The sequence below is a fragment of the Haliaeetus albicilla genome, chromosome 13 (assembly GCF_947461875.1).
Source record: "Haliaeetus albicilla chromosome 13, bHalAlb1.1, whole genome shotgun sequence".
In the NCBI taxonomy this organism is placed as follows: domain Eukaryota; kingdom Metazoa; phylum Chordata; class Aves; order Accipitriformes; family Accipitridae; genus Haliaeetus; species Haliaeetus albicilla.
The window spans coordinates 12432651-12452776 of NC_091495.1; the positions used below are offsets into that span (position 1 = coordinate 12432651).

At 41.1% G+C, this 20126-nt stretch overlaps 2 protein-coding genes across 2 annotated transcripts; one reads left to right on the forward strand and one right to left on the reverse strand.

The window, feature by feature from the left end:
* Window positions 1-1657: 1657 nt before the first annotated feature.
* Window positions 1658-6916, reverse strand: TATDN3 (TatD DNase domain containing 3). The gene is made up of 10 exons (XM_069800172.1): window positions 6819-6916; window positions 6712-6744; window positions 6546-6619; window positions 6264-6348; window positions 5540-5602; window positions 4317-4426; window positions 3858-3913; window positions 3530-3642; window positions 2236-2316; window positions 1658-1877 (listed from the first exon to the last, which is right to left on the reverse strand). The coding sequence occupies exons 1-10, from the start codon at window positions 6879-6881 to the stop codon at window positions 1734-1736; spliced, it is 822 nt and encodes a 273-aa protein (XP_069656273.1). The 5' UTR covers window positions 6882-6916; the 3' UTR covers window positions 1658-1733.
* Window positions 6865-19311, forward strand: NSL1 (NSL1 component of MIS12 kinetochore complex). The gene is made up of 6 exons (XM_069800171.1): window positions 6865-7185; window positions 7445-7529; window positions 11590-11720; window positions 14267-14321; window positions 17096-17163; window positions 17772-19311. The coding sequence occupies exons 1-6, from the start codon at window positions 6880-6882 to the stop codon at window positions 18048-18050; spliced, it is 924 nt and encodes a 307-aa protein (XP_069656272.1). The 5' UTR covers window positions 6865-6879; the 3' UTR covers window positions 18051-19311.
* The last annotated feature ends 815 nt before the right edge of the window (window positions 19312-20126 follow it).

Here is a 20126-nt window from a genome sequence, read left to right on the forward strand (position 1 = left end):
CTCTGTCCTTCACCCAATTTAGTGGAAATGGTGCTGCTAGATCCAGGATAACAAATGGCTCTAACGACTCTGGGTCAAACATTCAGCAAAGACTCAGGTATTTGCTGCTCTGAATACACATTGTAATAGAGGCAAATTATTCAAGTTTGGTTGTTTGCTGCAGGCCAAAAACTGTTTAGGAACATATGTTTAAACTTAATAAGCTACTCTAGGCAAAAAGCAGAACAATGCAGCTGTTCAGCTATAGACAGCACAAAACCTCCTGACAATGTGATTTTAAGAAATCGAGGAAGAAAACGTAGAAGAAACCAAAAGTTTAAGATGGGTATCACTTACATTACAAGCTTTTGCTCTCTGTTTTTTTTTCTTCCTGTCTGGGAGCTGATACCTTCTCCACTTGCATCCTCCTCAAAACAGGAAAAAAAAAACCCAAATCCTTGTCTTGCAGTCCTACACCCCAGAAGGCAGACATCAGATCATTTCAGAACAGGGCATTACAAACCATTTTACAAAGGGGCAACTGATAAGATGCTCTAACCAGGAAGACAGGAAGGAGTCTAATCTGAAAAATTACATAGGCACCTGAGACATAGAAGACATACACCCAAATCTTAACGCCAAATGCTCTCACCATCAGCTGGTACAATGCATGATTTTGTACCCGAGGTGGTCATGGACTAAGTTAATACTTGTGTATTTTCTTCACTGAGCTAGTAAAACTCCCCCTAGGGAGACAAAGCCTCCACTTCCCTAGCGGCCCTCAGAACAATTGAGCGTCATATATAACTCACCTCGTTCATTGCTGGTTTACAGTCAGCAAAATTTTGATCAGTATTTTCATCAGGCCCACATCCACACAGGTGCTGCGAGGGAGCACAAGACTCAGTTTTTAGGACACTGGCCAACATAGCAGAATCCACAGCAGCCAGGTACCTCCAAGATCTCACAACACTGGGCTTGTCTCCCTTTCACATACCGTTATCCCCCAATACCGAGCAGTCAGAAGAGTAAGTCTTGTAATAAGACCAAACCAAGGCTTTTTCCTTCGAATATGATTCAAAAAATAAAATAAAATATAAAAAACCAAGAAAATTCTTCTCAAAATAGCCAGGATCTGAACAACTGTTAAGTTACTGTATACAAGGGAAAAGGAGAGAAGGAACAGAAGGGCTACAATTCTTTCCTTCCAACTGTATTTTGAAGGAAATCAGAGGTTGCTTCTGCACCACTCAGAGCCCAGTCAACATGACATACACAGAATGTCCATCCAGCTGTGTTTTTTTAATGGCTCAGAAAGGGATGTGCAGTCTGCAAGTCCTAACAGGAGCTTTTCTATCACGAGTGGGCCCACAACTGTGTGACTTTCAGTCAGCAGAAATTAATGAGGGAGACATTAAGCGCTGCACATTAGCCATCTCTCAGACTAAGAGCAACTAAGCAAGGAGTCTGAGAAACTAAACTGACAGTTTTATGGTGCTCTTCTTTACAGAGTATTTGTTCATAGACATGAAAGATGCAAATAAACAACCTGTCTTTATCACATCCAAGAGATGACAATGGTGCATACCAAAGGCCTTTGAGAAATTCCCTATATTCATCCTATGCATCTATATAACACTCTGCTCACTTCTTGAACTTTCCAACAGCAAAACTCCACTTAAGACAAGATGCACATTGGTTTTAATTACATCATAAATAATAGTTTCTGCAATATCATATTTCAGTTTCTGAATCTATATCTGAAGGAAGTTCCGAAGCTTGGGGAATACTTTCAGTGCATTCTGTGTAGTCACTTCTATAACTTCTTCAACTGGAATTCCTTTAATTTTGGCAATATATTCTGCAGCAACGTAAATATTTTTTGGTTCATTTCTCACCTGAAAACAAACAAACAAACAAAAAAACCAGACCAAATTACAGATCCCTACAGACCACATGTGTTTCAGATTCGGTACTTCCTGATGCAATTTCAGTCACATTGTGGCCTGTGTGCCAGAGAAATTACATGTATCTATTCTTATGGGATTATTTTCTCCTTTGCCCATTCCTGGAGTTTCTTCTCCTTTCCCAGCCTCAGGAACACTGCCTTGTTCATCTCAAAATTTTCACTTGGCAACCTCTTTCATCCCTTGTACCTATGCTTATACTACTTCACTCTCCTGTGCCAGTAACTGACCTCCATAAGGTGTGGGTTTGGATATATGCACATAGAAGTTCCTCCTCCCCATCATTTACCTGTTTTTCAGGCCCCAGAGCTGGAGAGTCAGTTTCCAAGCACATACTTTCCAGAGGTAACAGCTTCACAAGCTTCTGCTTCTTGAAGAAAATAAGACAGCTGTTAAACACTTTATGCACTTAGACCTGTGGGAAAAAAACATATGAAGGGAGGATATCCTCTGCATTTAAAAGCAATGTCAGAAGACTTTGGTGCCACTGTCTGCATTTTATCAACATTTCAGAATGGAAGCAAGAATACCAGGAGCTGCCCAAGAAGTCCCTTCAAATTAGGATTATCCTGGTTTTTAAGTATCTGAAGTACTATTACCTGAACACTGAATCCATTGTTATTTATTAAATCATGTAGTTATATTACACAAAATACCCTGTATTTAGAGTTGCCAATGCAATTTTAATTTGCTATTTTTCTGTATATATTTGTGTGTATATATATTTGTGCACCTTTTTCCCCATCTCTGCTTTTACCACTCAACCCCAGTTTGCTTTCCTTTCTCCAAGTTGCTAACCTCATTCCCATCTATATCCATCCCTCACACCCCCTCCACTTGAATCATGCCTTTTCCCTTCTTACATTTCCTGAGCTTATCACAGAAAGTGATGATGGTGCAGGATGGAAACAAACTGCTACCCCAAAATAAGAACTCAGCATAGCTTGCAGCAGCCCAGAGTAGAAATTAAAAGAGCAGCCTCACCAAATGAGGGGCTGAACCTCGTCAACGCTGTCTTTAAGGAATTTAGCTGCTTCTTTGCTGGGTACACCTTGTGATAATCTGAATCTTTCAAAGGTCTGTGATTTAGCCAAATTGAGCAGATTTGCTTTTCAACAGAAAGTGCCATAGCACTGAGATAGTAACTAGTCCTTTTCTACATGTCATGTCCCTACTCTAAAACAGTACAGTGATAGAAGCTTCCAAAGAAGAGTTCACCAGAAACCACATTAAAATGCGAAAAAACCGCCTATTTTCTTAACCTTTGTTTCTCAGGAATAGCTGAACTGTTTTAGCCAAAATTTCCCCCCAAAAGTCTAGCTAAGGCAAAAGCCCCAGGTAGAAATTTAGCCAAAGTAAAAACATGCAATGCTATAAGCAACTGAAACTTCTATTGTGTAGTGTGTATGGCTGCTGTCATCTGACGAGTACTGCTCGTCCCACTTCAAAGTGTACAGACTTAAAAAACAAGCATATTCTTGAGCTGCACAGTGAAAACAGTCATGTTTGCCATCATGATAAGCTGTCAGCTATTACCTGCAATCCCAAAGCACCAAGAAGAAGCAAATCCCTTTAAACATTACCTGTTCACTCCTTATAATGGAAGGAGGAATGGAGAAGAAATATCCAGCTTTCACCCCTTCCATCGCTACAGATGGCTTCCCATCAAACGCATGGAGCAACACCTTTGTAGCACCTCAGAGAAAAGAAGCAAACCAAATCATTAGCAGTGTTTACAGTAGGTCTGTGATGTCAGCTTCCAATGGCACCTTGGTCCCATAAAGAATGAATACAGAATCTCTGCACTATTCCTTCCAAGTTTCATGTACACAAACTGAAGTGAGGACATGGCACAACTGAAGGAATTCTGCTGAAAAAAGACATGACAGAGAAAATGCATTAAAAACATACCTTGTTCCTTTAAGAGATTAATGGTTGGTCTTCCAGCTGAGCGGGAATGAACATTTCTGCACAGAAAGGAGAGGCCCAGCATTAAGAAAATCAGCAAAATACTTTTTTTTTCTGTAAACACAAATGAACTAAACAGCAGCTTGGGATGAAAATAATTGATCTGTATTACACCTTTTATCAAGAGAAAAAGCTAGAAACATATATATGAATCATTTTACCTACAGTAAAGATATAGGAACAACATAGCAAGGAGAGGACACAGAAGACCACCGTATTGAAATGCAAACATACAGAAAAGTCTGTAATTAAATCTCAAACCGGAGACCGACAGGATACTAATGCCAGTTTAATCCATCTAAGAAAAGTTCTGTGGGGTCTTAGTAACTATAAATCCTGGGAAATATTTCCACATGTTACTGAGATCCGGCAAATTCTCCTACTAGTATAAACAAAACCTACAAAGGCAAATCCAGTCTTCTCGCTAACTCAATCTGCTTGATCAAAACCTGTCTTTGTCCTTCCTTCTGTTCATCCGTGCTGGCAAATCTGGGAGTGAAATCTAGTCCAACCTACAGTGCAAGAAGAGAAGTGAAAAAATTTTACAGACCTAACGCTTGACTAAACCACAGTACTATACATAAAGGCAAAAAAATGCTTCATAACTGCAAGGCATTTCAAAATATATACACTAGAGACTGCAATTAAAATGAGCTCAACTGTAGCTTAACTCAGAAAGGAATCCATTCTGAACCATAAGCTTTTCAACTATGAAAGCATTTGTGGGCAGATAGTTACTAACAATTGTATTTAACATTTTCATCTGTAACTGGGGTTTTATATTCTATTGAATATTAGTTCAGACTAAATCTCAAATCTGGATCTCCAATACAAGTAAAATTTCTGACCTGAACCTGTAGCTTTAGTCCTATCTCTAGCAAAAATTACCCATTAATTCTATACTTTTTTGATTTAAACATGTTCAGGCAAAATTTAATGTTTGTTGAAGCAGCCCCTTTCACAGTTACACTAACCAAAGTCTTTGATATACAGCACAAGTCCAACATGGCAAGTTTAGCTACAAAGCTCTGCCAATCACTGCTTTTTCTGCAGCCAGCGCAGAACCAGCCATAAGTCGCTCTGGTACCTACACACAAAACACCCAGACTCTACCCTAAAGCTTTCAAGCGTCCATAGTTTATGAAGAAATGTAAGACAGGAAACAACACATGGATACAGACAGATGAGGGATCACAAGAAAAAAGGACTGTACAAGTCAGTGAGGCGTACTGAAATCATAGCTTAGCCTAACTTTGTCAGGGAAGAAAGCAGGAAGGATCTGAATGAGGATAACAACATGACTCAACACTTAACTGTGCCACAGAATAGGTCAAAAGACATTTGGGTATAAGACAACATAGCATAATTATGCAATCTTCCTACTAAAACCACCGGCATAGATGCCATCTATCACCTAACAATGATAATGAAGGAAAAGAAGGAATCAGGCAAATCTATGAAGGAAAGCATATTAAGAGAATCACAAATCAGACTTAGCACTTGTTCAGACTGATAGCAATACTTATTGCATACACAAAACCAAGTATTCACTAAGTTTTTGTAATTGTGGTGACAGATGCTGCCAAAGCCATAGACATGTAAACAAGTTACAGAATTCTACTTACTTCGCCAATCCCCACCAATTTATCTTTGTAGAGTTCTATAAGTGGCAATGCAGCATCCAGATCCTGCAAGAACAAATTAAAGATGCAACCCTCACTGCCCTTACAAGATGGAAGGGGTATGAACTCAGCATGATGATTAAATTGGGGTTTCCTTCATTGTTCTTAAATTCTATACCTTAAAACTTTCTGTTACTGTGAGTTGTGCCGTCAGACAGTTTTTAGAAACCTGCAGGGTTTCCCTTCTTTACTTAATGACACTTCATTTCAAGTTATCTTTCCACAGGAGCATAAGAAGTAATTAAAACAAGGCCCATAAAAAGGCTAATAACATTAAATGGGTGCAGACAGCTCTCCAAGTTTTTCAGGCTAAGGGCACAAACGGTTGCCTTCCACTTCCCATGCTAACAAAGGGACATCTGCAAACACACACGCATACTGTTCACTGTAAGCAAAGCATCCGCTTGGGATTTTTAGAAGTGTTTCACTGCAGTAATACGGCCAAACGACTCCAGTGAACAATTCTGCTTTAGGACTGACACGGACAAATGGATGTGCTAAGAGACCCTGGGATTTGGTCCGCTGGGTCTTCTGTATTACAGAAGCACAGAAAAATCAGTGGGCAGATCTGAAATTAAATCAGGCAGACCAGAGCATCCCGTCATCTGCCCTGAGCAGTCCCAGCAGTATTTTATAGCTGCGCTAATCGAACTCGCCCCTGTATTACCTTCAAAGTAACACTGCGCTGCTCCTCTGGTGAAACCTCTTGAACCGGGTGAACTCCCAGGCACGGCAAAACAAACCCTGGGAATCTGGGCAAGGAATAGGCATTAGTAGCGCGGGAGACCACAGAAAAAGCAAGTTTAAAGTCAAAAAGAATGGCCGGCCCGACCAAGGAAGAGGGCAGGGCGTCCCCCGTCAGCTCCCACGCCGCGAGCCGCCCCCGCCAAGGCGCGGACCCCGCGGCCGGGACACGGGCGGGCGCCGGGCCCCCCCGCCGGCCTCGCACCTCTCCGACAGCGCCACGACGCTCCGGAACTCCCCCGCCTGCTCCGACACCACCACCAGCGCCGACACCGGGGCCTGCGGCAGAGAGAAACCCCCGCCCCGCTGAGGCCGGGCCGGGCGGCGGGGCCGGGGAGGAGCGGGGAGAGGGTCGCTGCCGGCCGCCTCACCTGCTCCGCCGCCCGCACCACGGCCGCCACGTCCTGCAAGAGACACACGCCGCCTCAGCGCCGGGGCCGCGCCGCCGCTCCCCCCCACCCGCCCCTCCGCGCCTCACCGTCCGGAAGCAGGGCGCGGCGAGGTGGCAGTGACAGTCCACCGGCCCCACCGCCGCCGCCATGGCGCCGCCGGGGCTGAGGGGAAGAGGCCGCGAGGCCGCGGGTTCCGCTTCCGGGCCGGCATTTTCCCTGCGTCCGAGGCGGGAAATGGCGGCCGGCCCGGCGCCGCCGTTGTTGCCGCCGCCGGGGGAGGCGGCCGCGGGGCCGCCGCTCAGCCCGACCGCCGCCGCCGCCCGGCAGGACCCGCGGGTGCGGTGCGGCTCGCGGCGCGGCCTGGGCGAGGTGATGGCGCTCTGCGCGCCCTTCGTGCGGGCCCTGGCCCAGGGGCAGCCGGGCGGACCCGCCGCCGCGGGAGACGCGCTCTGGGTGAGGCTGAGGGGGTGAGCGGGGGGGCCCGGCGCTACTGGGTCCCGTCCCTGGGCGCTTGTGCCCGCTGCTGCCAGGGGCCTGGCACAAAGCTGAGGCGCCCCACGGCGTTAGCCCGTAGGTTAGCGGGGTTATGTAGCTGCTTCCCCCGAGGTGGCCAACCCGCGCAGGGCGGTGAGGCCGGAGGGGCCTTTGTAGCTGCAGATGTGGCGTACCTGTCCCCAAAGGATGGCTTCTCAAGCTCTCCCGTGCCTTGCAGAACTTCGAAACAGCGGTGCAGGAGAACGTTACCGTTAATGGGCAGCCCTGGGAGGAGACTTCGGATGACTCCGAGCTGCAGAGTGGTATGCTCTGGTTTCCATTCATTTCCTGCTGGGTGGTTTTGTTTTGGTTCCTGCATGTGGTATTTTTAATCGGGCAGTCGTCGTCCCCCCCGTCCCCCCCAGCTATCTGTGGCAGCGAGGATGTTCATGGGGCAGGTAGGGTCAAACCCCAACTCAGATGTGCCCGTGTGAAGATCTGAAGTGCTGCAGAGCAGCATGCATAAATGAAAAGAAAGGTAACCAAGATGTGTAGGGACCCGTATCCAAGAGAAAAGGGAAGGGGATAGTGCTTTATATGAAGGACCGTTGCTTGTTTGACACTTCTGTCAAGATCTTTATAGATCTTGAGGCACAAAGTTCCAGCGATCACTAGTGTGGTGCCTACCTAACTTAAAGTATCTGCCCTTGACTACTAGAGAAGAGTAGGTTAGAGACTACCAAAGTATCTGATATTAACATGGGAAAAATAAATGTTTAATTAAGTTTAATGGCAGCTGTCTCGCTGGAAAGTCTACAGCAAGCTTTTAGAAAGTCAAGATTTCAAAGCAAGATTTTTCATTCAGAAGGTTAGGACAGAGTGTGTTCTATTTCATCAGCTTCTCTTGTCAGAATAAAGGGAGTATACAACATTTCATGGAATAGGGTAAGGTGATCTATTTTGAAAGCTAGAACACAGCAACAGGATCCAAGTCCAGAGGCTTCCCCCCCTCTCTGGGCAGTGAGTTTCTGTGTTTGACTGCCCTCATGGTAAAAATTTTCTTTCCTGTGGCCTATTGGAATTTCCTTTACTGTAATGTATCTGTTGCCTCTCATCCTTTTGCTGCACACCCCTGAGAAGAGCCTGCCTCTGTCTTTTAGGACGCCCTTTAGGTAGCTGAGGGTAGCAGTTAAATTACCCCCTAGACTTCTCTTCTCCAGGCTGAGGAAACACAGCTCCCTCAGCTGCTTGTCATACATCATGTACTCTGGATGCCAACCCTCTTGGTGTTCTTTAGTTGGAATTGCTCCAGTACTCCGTGACACAGCCTCTCAGAGCATCCAAGCTAGGATGTTATGGTCTAGGGAGGTGAGAATCCTGGCTGGATCATTGAGTTCAGAGGGTAGTGTTTAATGGTTCATACTTTTACCTCAGGGCTTATTACAAGCAGAGTTCCTCAGGTGTCTATTCTGGGACCCATTCTGTTTAATGTCTTTATCTGTGACCTGGAGGAGGAGATGGAAGGTGCCTGCACCCAATTTGCAGCTGACACCAACCAGGGTGGCATGCAGTGAATATGCTCAAGGGCAGGCCCATTCAGGGGAACATAAACAGGCTGGAGAAATGCATCTGTAGGAATCTCATAAAATTCAACAAGGGCAAAAAGCAAAGTCCTAAATCTGGGAAGGGTTAACCCCCTGCAGGGGTACAGGATGAAAAGGACTTGGGGGTCCTGGCGGGCTAACCCTGAGCCAGCCTAGTATATTGTGTTAGCAGGAGTGTAGTCAGTAAATCCAAGGATGCGATTATTTGCCTTTACTGTGCACTTAGTAGAGTACATTCGGAGTAGTGCACTTGTTTTTGGACTCCCTAGTATAGGTAAATTGCTGATAAACTGGAATTAGTTCATCAGAGGCTGCCAAGACACCCAGGGGACTGAAGCACTTGCCCTGTGAGTTGAGACTGAAGGAACCGGGCTTGTTTAGCCCAGAGAAGACAAACCAGCCTTACAGTACCTACGAGGAGGTTACTGAGAATATGGAGGCAGGCTATTTATTGAGGTGCACAGAGGCAAGGGTCATAAATTACAAAGAGTTGTTCTGACTTGATGTAAGGAAGTAATAATTCACTATTAGGATAACTAAACATTGGAAAAGGTTGCCCAGAGACCTTTTGCAGTCTCCAGCACTGGAGGCTTCCAAGAACCAACTGGATGAAAGCCCTGAGCAACCTGGTTTGAATTGGGTGTTGACCCTGCTGTGAGCAGGAGGCTTGAGTCAGGAGAGACCTCCTGAGGGCCCTTCCAGATTGAGTGATTTTGTGCTAGGGACATTGGCCAAGATCTCTTCCTAGCAAGAGATGCCAGTAGTATGTCTGTTGCTATTATCTTAATATACAAATTAAGTAAATGTTTATAATTACTGCTATTTAGTCACATTTTTATGTAATATATACAATATTTTTATAATTATTGTCTTTTGAATAATAGTAGTGGAGGTTCTTGGTAGTCTGGTGTCCAAAGAAAATTTCAGTGCGATTCATTTGCTCATCTGTGTTAGCGTTAGATGTTCTTTGCCTGTAACTTGATGCTTTTTACAGTTGCACAAAGCTGAAAATACAGATATATTGAACTGCCTATAGAGAAAGAGCTCCTTGTACTGTTTTTTGGTCAGAAAGCTTCTGCAGTTGTAGTTCTAGAATGATAAAACTCCAACTCCTTTGACTACTAAAAAGTAAAAAATGCACTGGTCTCACGATGCAAAATGCTGAACTGATTCAGGCTCACTTAACTAATTCTAGTTAGTTCAAAAATTCGTAAGAGGATTTTCTTAACAGGAAAACTTTGTCCAGTTGGATGTTATTTTCAGTAAATTAGCCTTTGTCTGTACAAGCCTAACTTATGCCAGCTGAGATACTGTCATCTTCCTACAGCTGCCATAAAGCAGGTGTAAGGACTGTATTGTGCTTTTTAATTTGACATAAATTTCCTCATTTGCATATCTCTGATCCAGTTTGAATCACCCGTGAGCTGGCATTTTCTGCCTTCAGTGTTTACATTGACCAGTGGCTCAAGTCTTTCCCCTCTATGCTTAAATGATTTCATGGTAATCCTAAAACAAACAAGTTTGTGGGCTGGTTTTGTTTAAAACCTTTATTTTGCCTTTCTGAGGTTTACAATCACCTGATTCTGCACAGATTGACCAAGAGAGGGTGCTCAAAATCCATTCTTTACCGCTAGATTGAAAACACTGCATGGCTTGCAAGTTGTGCTCAAGATGTTAGTGGCGACAGTGAATTTAAATGCTAAGGAGTTTGCAAAATTAAATTAAAAAAAAAAAAAAAGGCAAGACTGTTGTCAACGTTTCAAATGTCCATCAGGGGAGAAAAATTATAGGAAATGTGCAGATGTGCAGATGGATGAATATACAAATATGCATTACCTTTCAGTTACACACAGTTAGGATATAAATTTGAGTGGTTGATTTTGTTTTCTTCTATAACTCTTAATTTTTAGTTTGTAATGATGGCGTGTGATGTCAAGACAGTACAGGCATTTACTAAATTTTGAAACCAGTTTTAAAATACTATATTAAGCTTTCAAAATTGTTAAGTTTAATTGCATTCTTGAAAAAGCCAAGTACCTGTATTAGGGTAGCAGTAGTCAAAACACTTCAGTCAAGAGCTGAAAATATGTTCTAGGTATTTAGTCTAATCTTACAATTAGAAAAGCAAGCTGTGAAAGTTAGCTCCTACCAGATACAGTCTCTTGGGCCTCAGATGTTGAGAGAAGACATGGGGTTTTTTTGGTTTTGGGGGTTTTTTTTGCAAACTCCATGTGACTAGTAATTACAGATGTCCTCAGGATGCAGGGTATTTCTGGGAATGATGTTTCATTAAGGTGGCATTGTATATTGTCAAAAATTCATAGATGGATTTTAAAAGTAAATGGCGTATCTGTGTTCTATATGATATAAAATCAGTTAGTGTTCAAATTACTTGGACAGTTGGTGTTTGTTTAATGCTTATAAATTACACAGGTAAACCATTTTTTCTTGCTTGAAAGGTAACCATTTCTTTGTGAGATTATAGATTCAGAGTGCATAGAGAAAAATACAATTTTGTTTTTTTCCCAGAACGTTCCCTGTCCCCCCCGTTCTCACCAGCTCCCTTGCTTCAAGAGTAACTGGGCAACATCAAGTTGTGCTCCAATTTCTATATCACCTTACAAGGAGATCCGAGACAGATATCTTTCTCTTCATTGATAATTACACATAATTTCTTATTTCAGATCTAAAGCTGTCTTTTTCCTTATAACTTTGTCTCAATTTAAAAAAAATTTGTAGGAGTATTCCTACAATAACTTTGTGTGTTTGTGATTTTTAGGTTCCAACATCAAAATTCTTGAAGATCAATTTGATGAGCTAATAGTAGAGACAACAAAAAAGCGTAAGCAGTGGCCTAAAAAGATACTGATGCATGCTATCCAAACCATGAAAGCAGAGCAAGAGTTGTTGGTGAGTAACCTAAGATTTTCAGAAAACTTTTGCATATAGTAGCTGCTGACCACATGTTCCTTGAAGAAATACATCATCAAATGTTGATCTTTAAGCTCCTTCCCGTAGTTGCTTTTGATTCTTCGTCATATTCTTTTCACTGAAGAACAAATTAATACAATGAGGTTTACTACAAAGTGGTGTGACTATGAGTAAGTTGGGCCTGTGGCACAGTTCAGCAAGTTACTTAAGCGATTGCTTCAGCCTGATGACTCACGATTTACAAGCCAGTATACATCTATTTATCTTGACAAATCCGGGTTTCTGAAATCCTTGGCTGAAGGCTGGTTGAAGTACTAAATGTTATGATACATAGAGATATTATCATGTGCAGTGTATGACTTCTAAAAAGACGTCTGTGTTTTCCTAAGCACTTTTGTTGAGCTAATGACTACATTGAGTAAGTACTTTCAGTAAAGAAAGGGGAGGGGGGGAAGTAATGTGGATTAATGAACAGTGCAGTAATTTCTCTGGTTTTTGACACTGAGTGTAAGGTAATTACTGGCATTAAACAACCAAGTCATGTCCTTGGTTGCTAAATTTCTTTCCTACAGTTACATTAGGCCTGCTTTTTCCTTACCTGCTGACTAATTAGGAGTCAATTTTCTATGGAAATAAAAAAGGACAAGAGGCAATGAGCACAAATAGAAATGCAGGAAATTCCATTTAACCATTTAAATATAGAAATAAAAAAGGATTGTGAGGGTAGTCAAACACTGGCATAGGTTGCCTAGTGAGACTGTGGAGTCTCCATCCTTGGAGATATTCAAAACCTGAGTGGATGAGGCTTTGAGCAACCTGATGTAGTTGGCCCTGCTTTCAGTAAGGGGTTGGATTAGACCATCTTTAGAGGCCCTTTCCAACTTCAGCTATTCTATGATTCTAGACTAAAGAAGACAGATTATTTTTTTTTTAGAAAGTTGCTTAAGAGTCTACATTGCATTTCTGAGGTCTAAAATTGACGAAAGTCACTCACTCTCTAGGTTAGCCAAGCCTAGATGATTTACAGTAAGTAAAAGTGCATGGGTATATATTTGCCTTAAATCTGAGATATTTTCTAACATATATTGCCTTTCGTGATTTCTCTGTTTTTTCAATATATCAAGTATGTAAAACAAACCAAAAAAATGAATTAAAATAAAATATGCTATTGCATAATACCAAGATTTAACGAGACCTTTTAATCTTTCTGCAAAAGGAAAACTATATTCTACCTGAGTCCCAAAGTGGATTAGTTATTTAGAATGCCTCTCATGCTACCTTTTTTCTGTTGCTGACCTCTTCAAATTTTACACCACCACAAGAAGATGATTATTTTAATTAAAATGTCTGCAAAATACAGAAAGTTTTTAGTTTATCTCTGTAAATACAGTGGCTTTTTTTCCTCTCTTGGCTACTTCTGCAAAGGTAGTAGTCGTTTCTCTGCTCTTGGTTGAGGAATTTTTATGTTCTATTTTGACCCTAGCTACTCCAGCGATGCATGTTTTCTGAGGCATAAAGAGCCGTTATGAAGACATGGTAATTAACTGCAGTTTATCTGGAGAGAACCACTCATTTAGTGTGGTGATCTCCCTGTAATTGCCAAAGCAAGAGATCATTTTGTAGGTTTTCAGTCAATATGTTCTGTTATGTTTGAGGATAATGTCAGCAGTGTTTGTTCTTCTGCTTGGAGCTGCTACTGTAAACATGCTAAGAAGATGTGTGAACTGTGAAAAATTTGCTCTGGTAAAACTACAAGAAGGAATAATTAACTTTCCTCCTACTTGTTTTTTGTTGAAGAAGGTTGAGGGATAGCTCCTGAAGTGAAGAAAAATACTAACTTGCAGATGATATAACTTAAGTTCCTATTTCTTTGCTTTGTTTCCTTCTTCCCTAGTAGTTACTTCTAATTCCACCTTTAATATAGCTAAATATTAGTTGTATTTATTATTAGTTAGCTTCATGTCACAATTAATTGATGTCAAGTCACAAGACTCACAGTAGGACTGAAGAGCCAGAGAGCCTGGTCTGTGAAGGAGAGTGTTCTTATTCATGCATAAGTAATAGCAGGGCTAGAACGTAGTCATTTAAATAGTTTTCTTTTTCTTAGTTTTTTGTCTTAATGTACCCTTTGTTCAAGTTTGCTCCTCTGTGAAAGCATACTGGGTTTTGTGAATGGCTCCTTAGAAGCCAGAGCTGTTCTTTTTCCTCAGTTGTGCAGCAGGTGGCAATGCTTCTTCCAAAACGCCTGGATTTCAGGTCAGTTCTCATGCTTTAATAATTAGAATTCTGCAAACTAAAGTGGATTTTGGAGATGCGTTTGCAGTGAACTGAACTGTGTTAATCAGAACGCTATTGCCAGTAACTGAGTATCTATAAACTGTACCCCTAATACATTCTTTATCTAAATCATTCCACCACCATCTCCTTGTACTAGCCTTTCTCCGTTGTTCTGACTGCTGTGTGTACATTAGATATCTATTAAACCAAGAGGGTATTTCAGAATTTTTCTTTTTTTGAATATGCAGAAGCTCTACCAGCCTTTTGTAACACCAGAAGAGATAAGATCACAGCCTTCTCAAGGTAAAGAATTCACGGGGAGGGCAACTGTACCGAGGAAACACTGCCTACCTTACTGGCTAGCTGTAAATGTTTAAGAAACTTTCTTTAAACTGGTTTAAAATTATTGACTGTGTAAATAATTAACTAAAATAGCTGGAAGTTTGTCATAACTGAATGTATTGCTGCATGGGTTTGTTGTCCCCCTTTCTCTTCTAAGTGCTGTCTGCTGTTAGGCACTGTACTTAAAGGAAAAAGCTGGCCGCTGTGTTGGTATTGGGTAGAAATTGTCACAGAGCTACCCTCAACAGGTTTTCTTACTTTCCTTCATTACTGGTGGAGGCCAGATGGGGAACTAGATGGATCACTGACATTATACTCCGACCATTCTTGTGTTCCTTTTACATGGATACTAGAAATGCTTCAGTCTCTCTTCCTAATCAGTGAGTTTCTTCAGGGAATTGAAAGCAGTTGTGTAGTACTCAGTGATGGCAGTGTTGACTCTCCTAACTTGCAAAGTAGGCATCAAATTTTATCCTGCCTGTGTCATTTGTAAGGGTTGATAAAGAAACAAAACCGCAAACAACATCCTAAGTTCACTACATGCTTTTGAAAGATGCCTTATACAAACTCTTTGGAACAAGGTGGTGTATTTTGCAGTTGGTGATTGGGATGTGGTTTCTTGAGGCTGGCCTTAAGAAATTGAAAGTTTTGTCTTGCCTGTTCTTAAGTATTGAAAAATGACAGAATTTACCAATGCTGTTCTAAGTTGAAAAGCATGGTTACAGAACCCTCACTGTGGATTACTGCACATGATGTAAAGCTGGTGTAACAAGCAGTGGTGTTAAAGTTTGAGAAGCTGAGCTTAATCTTCCAGTTTTCACCCTGCTGATCTGACTTCACTCTAGGCATCGTTTCCTCTTTGTAAACAGGAGACATTGCTTCCAGAAATGCCAGCCTGTGCAGCAAAGCAGCTAACAGGAGCAGTAAAGAGTGTCACTTCATATCTGGGTTTCTTTTGGTTTCTGGTGTCCAGATCTATGCTTTTCTGATGTGAATTAACTACTTGTAAGTTAGTAACGGCTTGCACCATGGTATTGCCTTTTTAGGTTTGCTAACAGCAAAGTCCTAGCTAAGATAGCATAGAGTTTTTGCTGAATTTTAGTGTTATGTAGTGTTTGGGAAGTTTATGTATCCCAGTTTAGCAAGTACAGTGGCCAGAAACCAAAAATGTTTAGATTACTCAATACCTTTCGTTTCCTTTTTTCATTTCCCTATGTTTTGGAAAGCCTTGAACACTGAGGAATATAATGCTGTCCATGTCAAGCTGAACTCTTGCAGGCAAATTTCATTTAACTGTGTATCAGTCTTTCTGTATAACTGGAATAATCCAAGTAATTATTTTTACTTTCACTTAACTCCTTCCTTGCCATTTCATAGGGTCACCAGTCTTTTAATCCCAATAATCTACTGTAAGAATGCTTCATTATGGACAGGACATATCCTTATTTTAGAGAATGTCCATTCGTAGACTTTTGTGGTGTGTTTAAAGAGGCTGCTGTTGGACTGGTTTTCCTTCCAAACTCTGAATGATGGTGCATTTTAGCATCCATGTCCGTGCATGGATTATTCATTCCTAAACCATGTCTGATCAGCACATTGGGCATGTGGTCAGACAATTTAACAAAACACCATCTCTTGCTGCTTACTACGTTTCAGCAGGAGATCACTGTCACCCTGTGCTTGAATATAGTGATTGACCTAAATTATTTTCAGTAGCATTAATGAGATTGACTTCAAAGCAGAATGCTGTGTTTAACCCTGAAAGCATTCAGGGGTGTGTGCACCATGTATCCTACTGCAGGCACTGGTGAAACCTTACAGAAAAATAATAGTAGTGGAGGTGAGGCTGCTTCATTCCTAGGAGCACGCTTGCTTATCTGCTGATTTTAAGTTTTGTTGATGGCATAGCACTGCAGACAGAATAGTGGTGGAGAACATGCAAAACAGTTTTATAATAACTTGAAGAGTTTAACTCTTGAGTAAAGAATTATTATTGCTTGTAAATCAATCATTAAAAATGAATATTGTGTTGATGATCTTATCATATTGCTACTGCAATCAAATATATGCCTTTTCCCCCCAGTATTCTGCACCTGCTGTCTGCTTCAGTGTTACTGAAAGCTTTTTTTTCTTTTCTTATTAACCTAGCAGAATTAATGCAGTTCATGTTGTTTATGCTTGGTTCTTTGTCATTCTTGCTGTTAATGCTTGCTAAGTTAAGCTGGGAGAAAAATGTAGCCTTTACAGTTCCAACAAGTCAGCTTTTACAGTAAGATGATTTTTTTCCCCTCCTTAAAATGGATTTCCTTCATCTCATTTTCTCCACTGTTATGTTTATTCCCCTTCTTTCGTGCATTTTTATCAAATGTAATATGAGCTTTAAAGGTTTGAAAACAGATATTTTTTCTTTTTTTTTCTTTCTAATTGGTCTCTTCCTTTATGTCAAATACTGTCTTTGTGTCTCATGTTTTGTATGAGCTGTAGGTTTTCTAGTGAAGAACTTTGTGGCTTGCTATAGTTGAGACTGCTAGACACTACTACATTTTGAGCGTTAATAGTAAGACAAAACATACAAACTGTTGTCCTCTGCTGTAATGAAAGGGATGTGTTGTAGGTTTAAGTTTTATATGGGGACTCTGCTGCTTTTCTATCTGATTTCTGAGAAGTCGATAGCAAGTATTGGGGGGAGGGAGTTAAGTTTCAGAAGTTTATTTGGGCTCTATGTTTTTCTGTAGATGCTTACATCGCAGATCTGAAACAGGTGGCAGGAATGGCATCCAAACAGATTGGTGGAGCAATGAAGGTGAGATCTCTGTGCGCTCCAAGAGGATATTTTTTATTTTCTTGATCCAATAAAATGTCAAAAAACAGGATTTCTAACTCATCTTGGTTATAGTTTTGTACAAAAAACTTTGCATGTGTACTTTTGAAGCAAGTACCTATTTAGGTTTGGACTGCTGCAGTTGTATCTGTAAAGCGTTCCCCTTCACATGGTAGTAAGGAAGGTTACCCTGTGGCTATAGGAAGTATTTTTAACAGATATTTTAGAACCTGCAGCATCTGAAAAGTCAAACATCTTTAGAAGACCTGTACAACTTCATATAGCATGTGGCATTTGTTACTTCAGTACCAGCTTAAACAAGAACTGTGGTGTTCCTGTGATACTTACTCAGCTTAGAGATGTAATGAAGGAACATTTAAACTTGGTAACTCTTTGCACGGCCTCTGAGTGCAGACCCTGGTCACTGCTAGGCTGGTAGCTCCGAGTTCCCAACCTTCACCTGCCATCCTAAGGATCATCTCTGCAGACACTGAAGCTTTTGTGCCTGTCAGAATCTAATTAACATATTTCATTCATTGTAACCATTACTTTTCCCGCATAACTTGAGATACTTGGATTTGTTTTTGCAGTCTCTCCCAGCACTAATAGAAAGAGCAGAAGGTTTTTCCCAAGCGTTAACTTGGCAACCAACCTTGGAACTCTGCAAGCTGCGGCAAGAAGTCTTTGCTGGTTGCAAGGCGAAGGAGGAAAATAATGTCCAAAATTTCATATCACCAGGAGAAGTCACACCAACAGACGCTGATACCAGTAAAAATGCTTACGTTTTGCTAAAAAAGAAAAAAGCTGCAGATTCACCTGAAAGAAGACGCTACCCACTTCGACGGAGGAAGATTACTCTCAGCACATGAATTTCCCATTTAGTATTTCGATGGAATCTGAGTTGTACTCTTGCTCAGTGTGCTCAGTCTTTTTCCTTAAAACTTTGTCTCCCCTCTAATTCAGTGCTATACATGGGAGCTTCCTTAATTATTTAGTCTTTGATCCTTTTAAATATTTCTATTTTTACTGTCACACTGATGGTATTTGAAAGCCTACGCATACCAGTAGCATCCGATATCCAGCAAGTATATTTGCTGATTAAGTCTCATTTTTTGCTCTCCCATTCCAGCATTTAGCTTGAGTCCTCATGCTTCTCAGAATTTGTGCACACACTTTATGTGTATGGACAGTCTTAGTAAACTATTAAATGCTCATTTACATTAAGCATGTCTCTAAAGAGGTTGGAGAATGTCTAGTTCTCCTAATGCACCTTTATTTATTACTGAGTTGGATGGCTATTTTTTTTAATAAATTTAAAAAGAAATTCACACTGGAGCATATTGAAAACACCAGGTTTGATACGATGTTAGAGTTTTTAGAAAATCCACACACAAATGTGACATTGGTCCCTGCTATTCCACCTTTCCTGAATTTAGGTCAGCTGGGCTTATTTATAGTCATGTTTGTTTAAACTTGGATTTTTGGTAATTGTATGTATTTACTTGCACTGTGCTCTTCTGAACAAGGATTTGAGCATCCACATCTTGTGATCTGATATTTCGTTTCATGTAATCCAATTATGCAGTCTGGGGGTTTCCTGGATGATATTTCTACACATTATAGGATCTTGACTTAGGTCATGTATGCATTTGTGATGTTTGACTAAACTTTAAAGATAGGCTACCAGTAAATGGTATTGAGTTGAGCTAGCCTACTTTTTTTTTTTCTTTACACATTAGTACCTAGACAATTGCACAGTAGCACTAAATTGAGCATTGCGCCTTCAGCATTCATAACTTTTTCTTGTTTATGATTGCATGTGCTTGCAGTAAGTACTCGTGTCTAATATGTAACGTATTTCTCACAGTAAATGGAGGGGTTGTTTTAGAAGCTTTATTAATGAAATGTACTGTGGTAAGAAGATAGGTCTAACCTAATTCTAAGAAAGAGATGGAAAATTTTCAAGAAAACGTGAGAGATTTTAGCATTTATTTTGTAAAGGTGAGCATCTGTACTGAGACTTTGTATATTTAATCGTATGTAAATATTTGTTTCCCGTTGCTCTTGTATATACAAATGTGTGTTTTTATACAAAGTAAATTAAATCAATTAAGGAAGATGAAAGTTTCAGATACTGTTGTCAGTTCTAATCCTGGAATAGATGGTGACTGAACAGTGAGCGTACTTCAGAAGACATCTGTGTTAAATTTTGGCTTGGGTAACTGAAGTAGTTCCATTTACTGCCTTTGAACTCACAACTGTTATTAATCTCAGGGCTACAAAGCATCTAATGTAAGAGAGCACAGGATGTGAGAGGGACTGGAGCTGCGAAGCTGTGGAACATGTGACTGGGACAGTTTTTCACACAGCGACTTGCTATTCTAGCTGCTTTGATTACGCGTGCTCTGTGCCGTGTTGAAAATCCCCATAATGGCTTTCTTCACCAAGATCCACAGATACTCTTTAATCTGGGTGTTCCTAGACTAAGATGAGCCCTGCGAGATTTTGCATGGCTACCATCATAGTATTTGAATGTTTTCTGTGTTAATAGGAAGATTCCCTGCTATTCTCTGCAAATAATGATAGGCAAGTACAGAGAATAGCTAGGAATAGGCACGTCTCTTTGAAGAGATCCCATCAACAGTGGCCAGAGTAGGAAAAATACCTTAAGAAATAAGGAGGAGAGAGCACTGTGGATTACGTCTTAATAAGCAAATTAATGAATTCACCCTACAGTGTGTGTTAGTGTTAAGAGATTGCAGGGTAGTTGGTCTGCACAGGATTTGAAGGAAGTGGGAATGGATGCCCTGAGCTAGGGCAGTCGGGCCTTGTTCCATGGCTGTTGTTGCAACTGCAGCTGGGTGAAAAAAGAAAACAAATGCATCTGGAAGCGCTGGCCAAATAAAGAGTGTAAAGATGGATAAAACAATCAAGATTCCAAGTGC

Bases quoted from the DNA above. Each gene is read 5' to 3' on its own strand.
- NSL1 (XM_069800171.1), top strand. From the start codon at position 6,880: ATGGCGCCGCCGGGGCTGAGGGGAAGAGGCCGCGAGGCCGCGGGTTCC. The intron at 7,530-11,589 runs GTATGCTCTGGT...TGTGATTTTTAG, and splicing joins TGACTCCGAGCTGCAGAGTG to GTTCCAACATCAAAATTCTT. The intron at 14,322-17,095 runs GTAAAGAATTCA...GTTTTTCTGTAG, and splicing joins AAGATCACAGCCTTCTCAAG to ATGCTTACATCGCAGATCTG.
- TATDN3 (XM_069800172.1), bottom strand. From the start codon at position 6,881: ATGGCGGCGGCGGTGGGGCCGGTGGACTGTCACTGCCACCTCGCCGCG. The intron at 6,745-6,818 runs GTGAGGCGCGGA...TGTCTCTTGCAG, and splicing joins CCGCGCCCTGCTTCCGGACG to GACGTGGCGGCCGTGGTGCG. The intron at 5,603-6,263 runs GTAATACAGGGG...TTGTTCTTGCAG, and splicing joins AGCGCAGTGTTACTTTGAAG to GATCTGGATGCTGCATTGCC.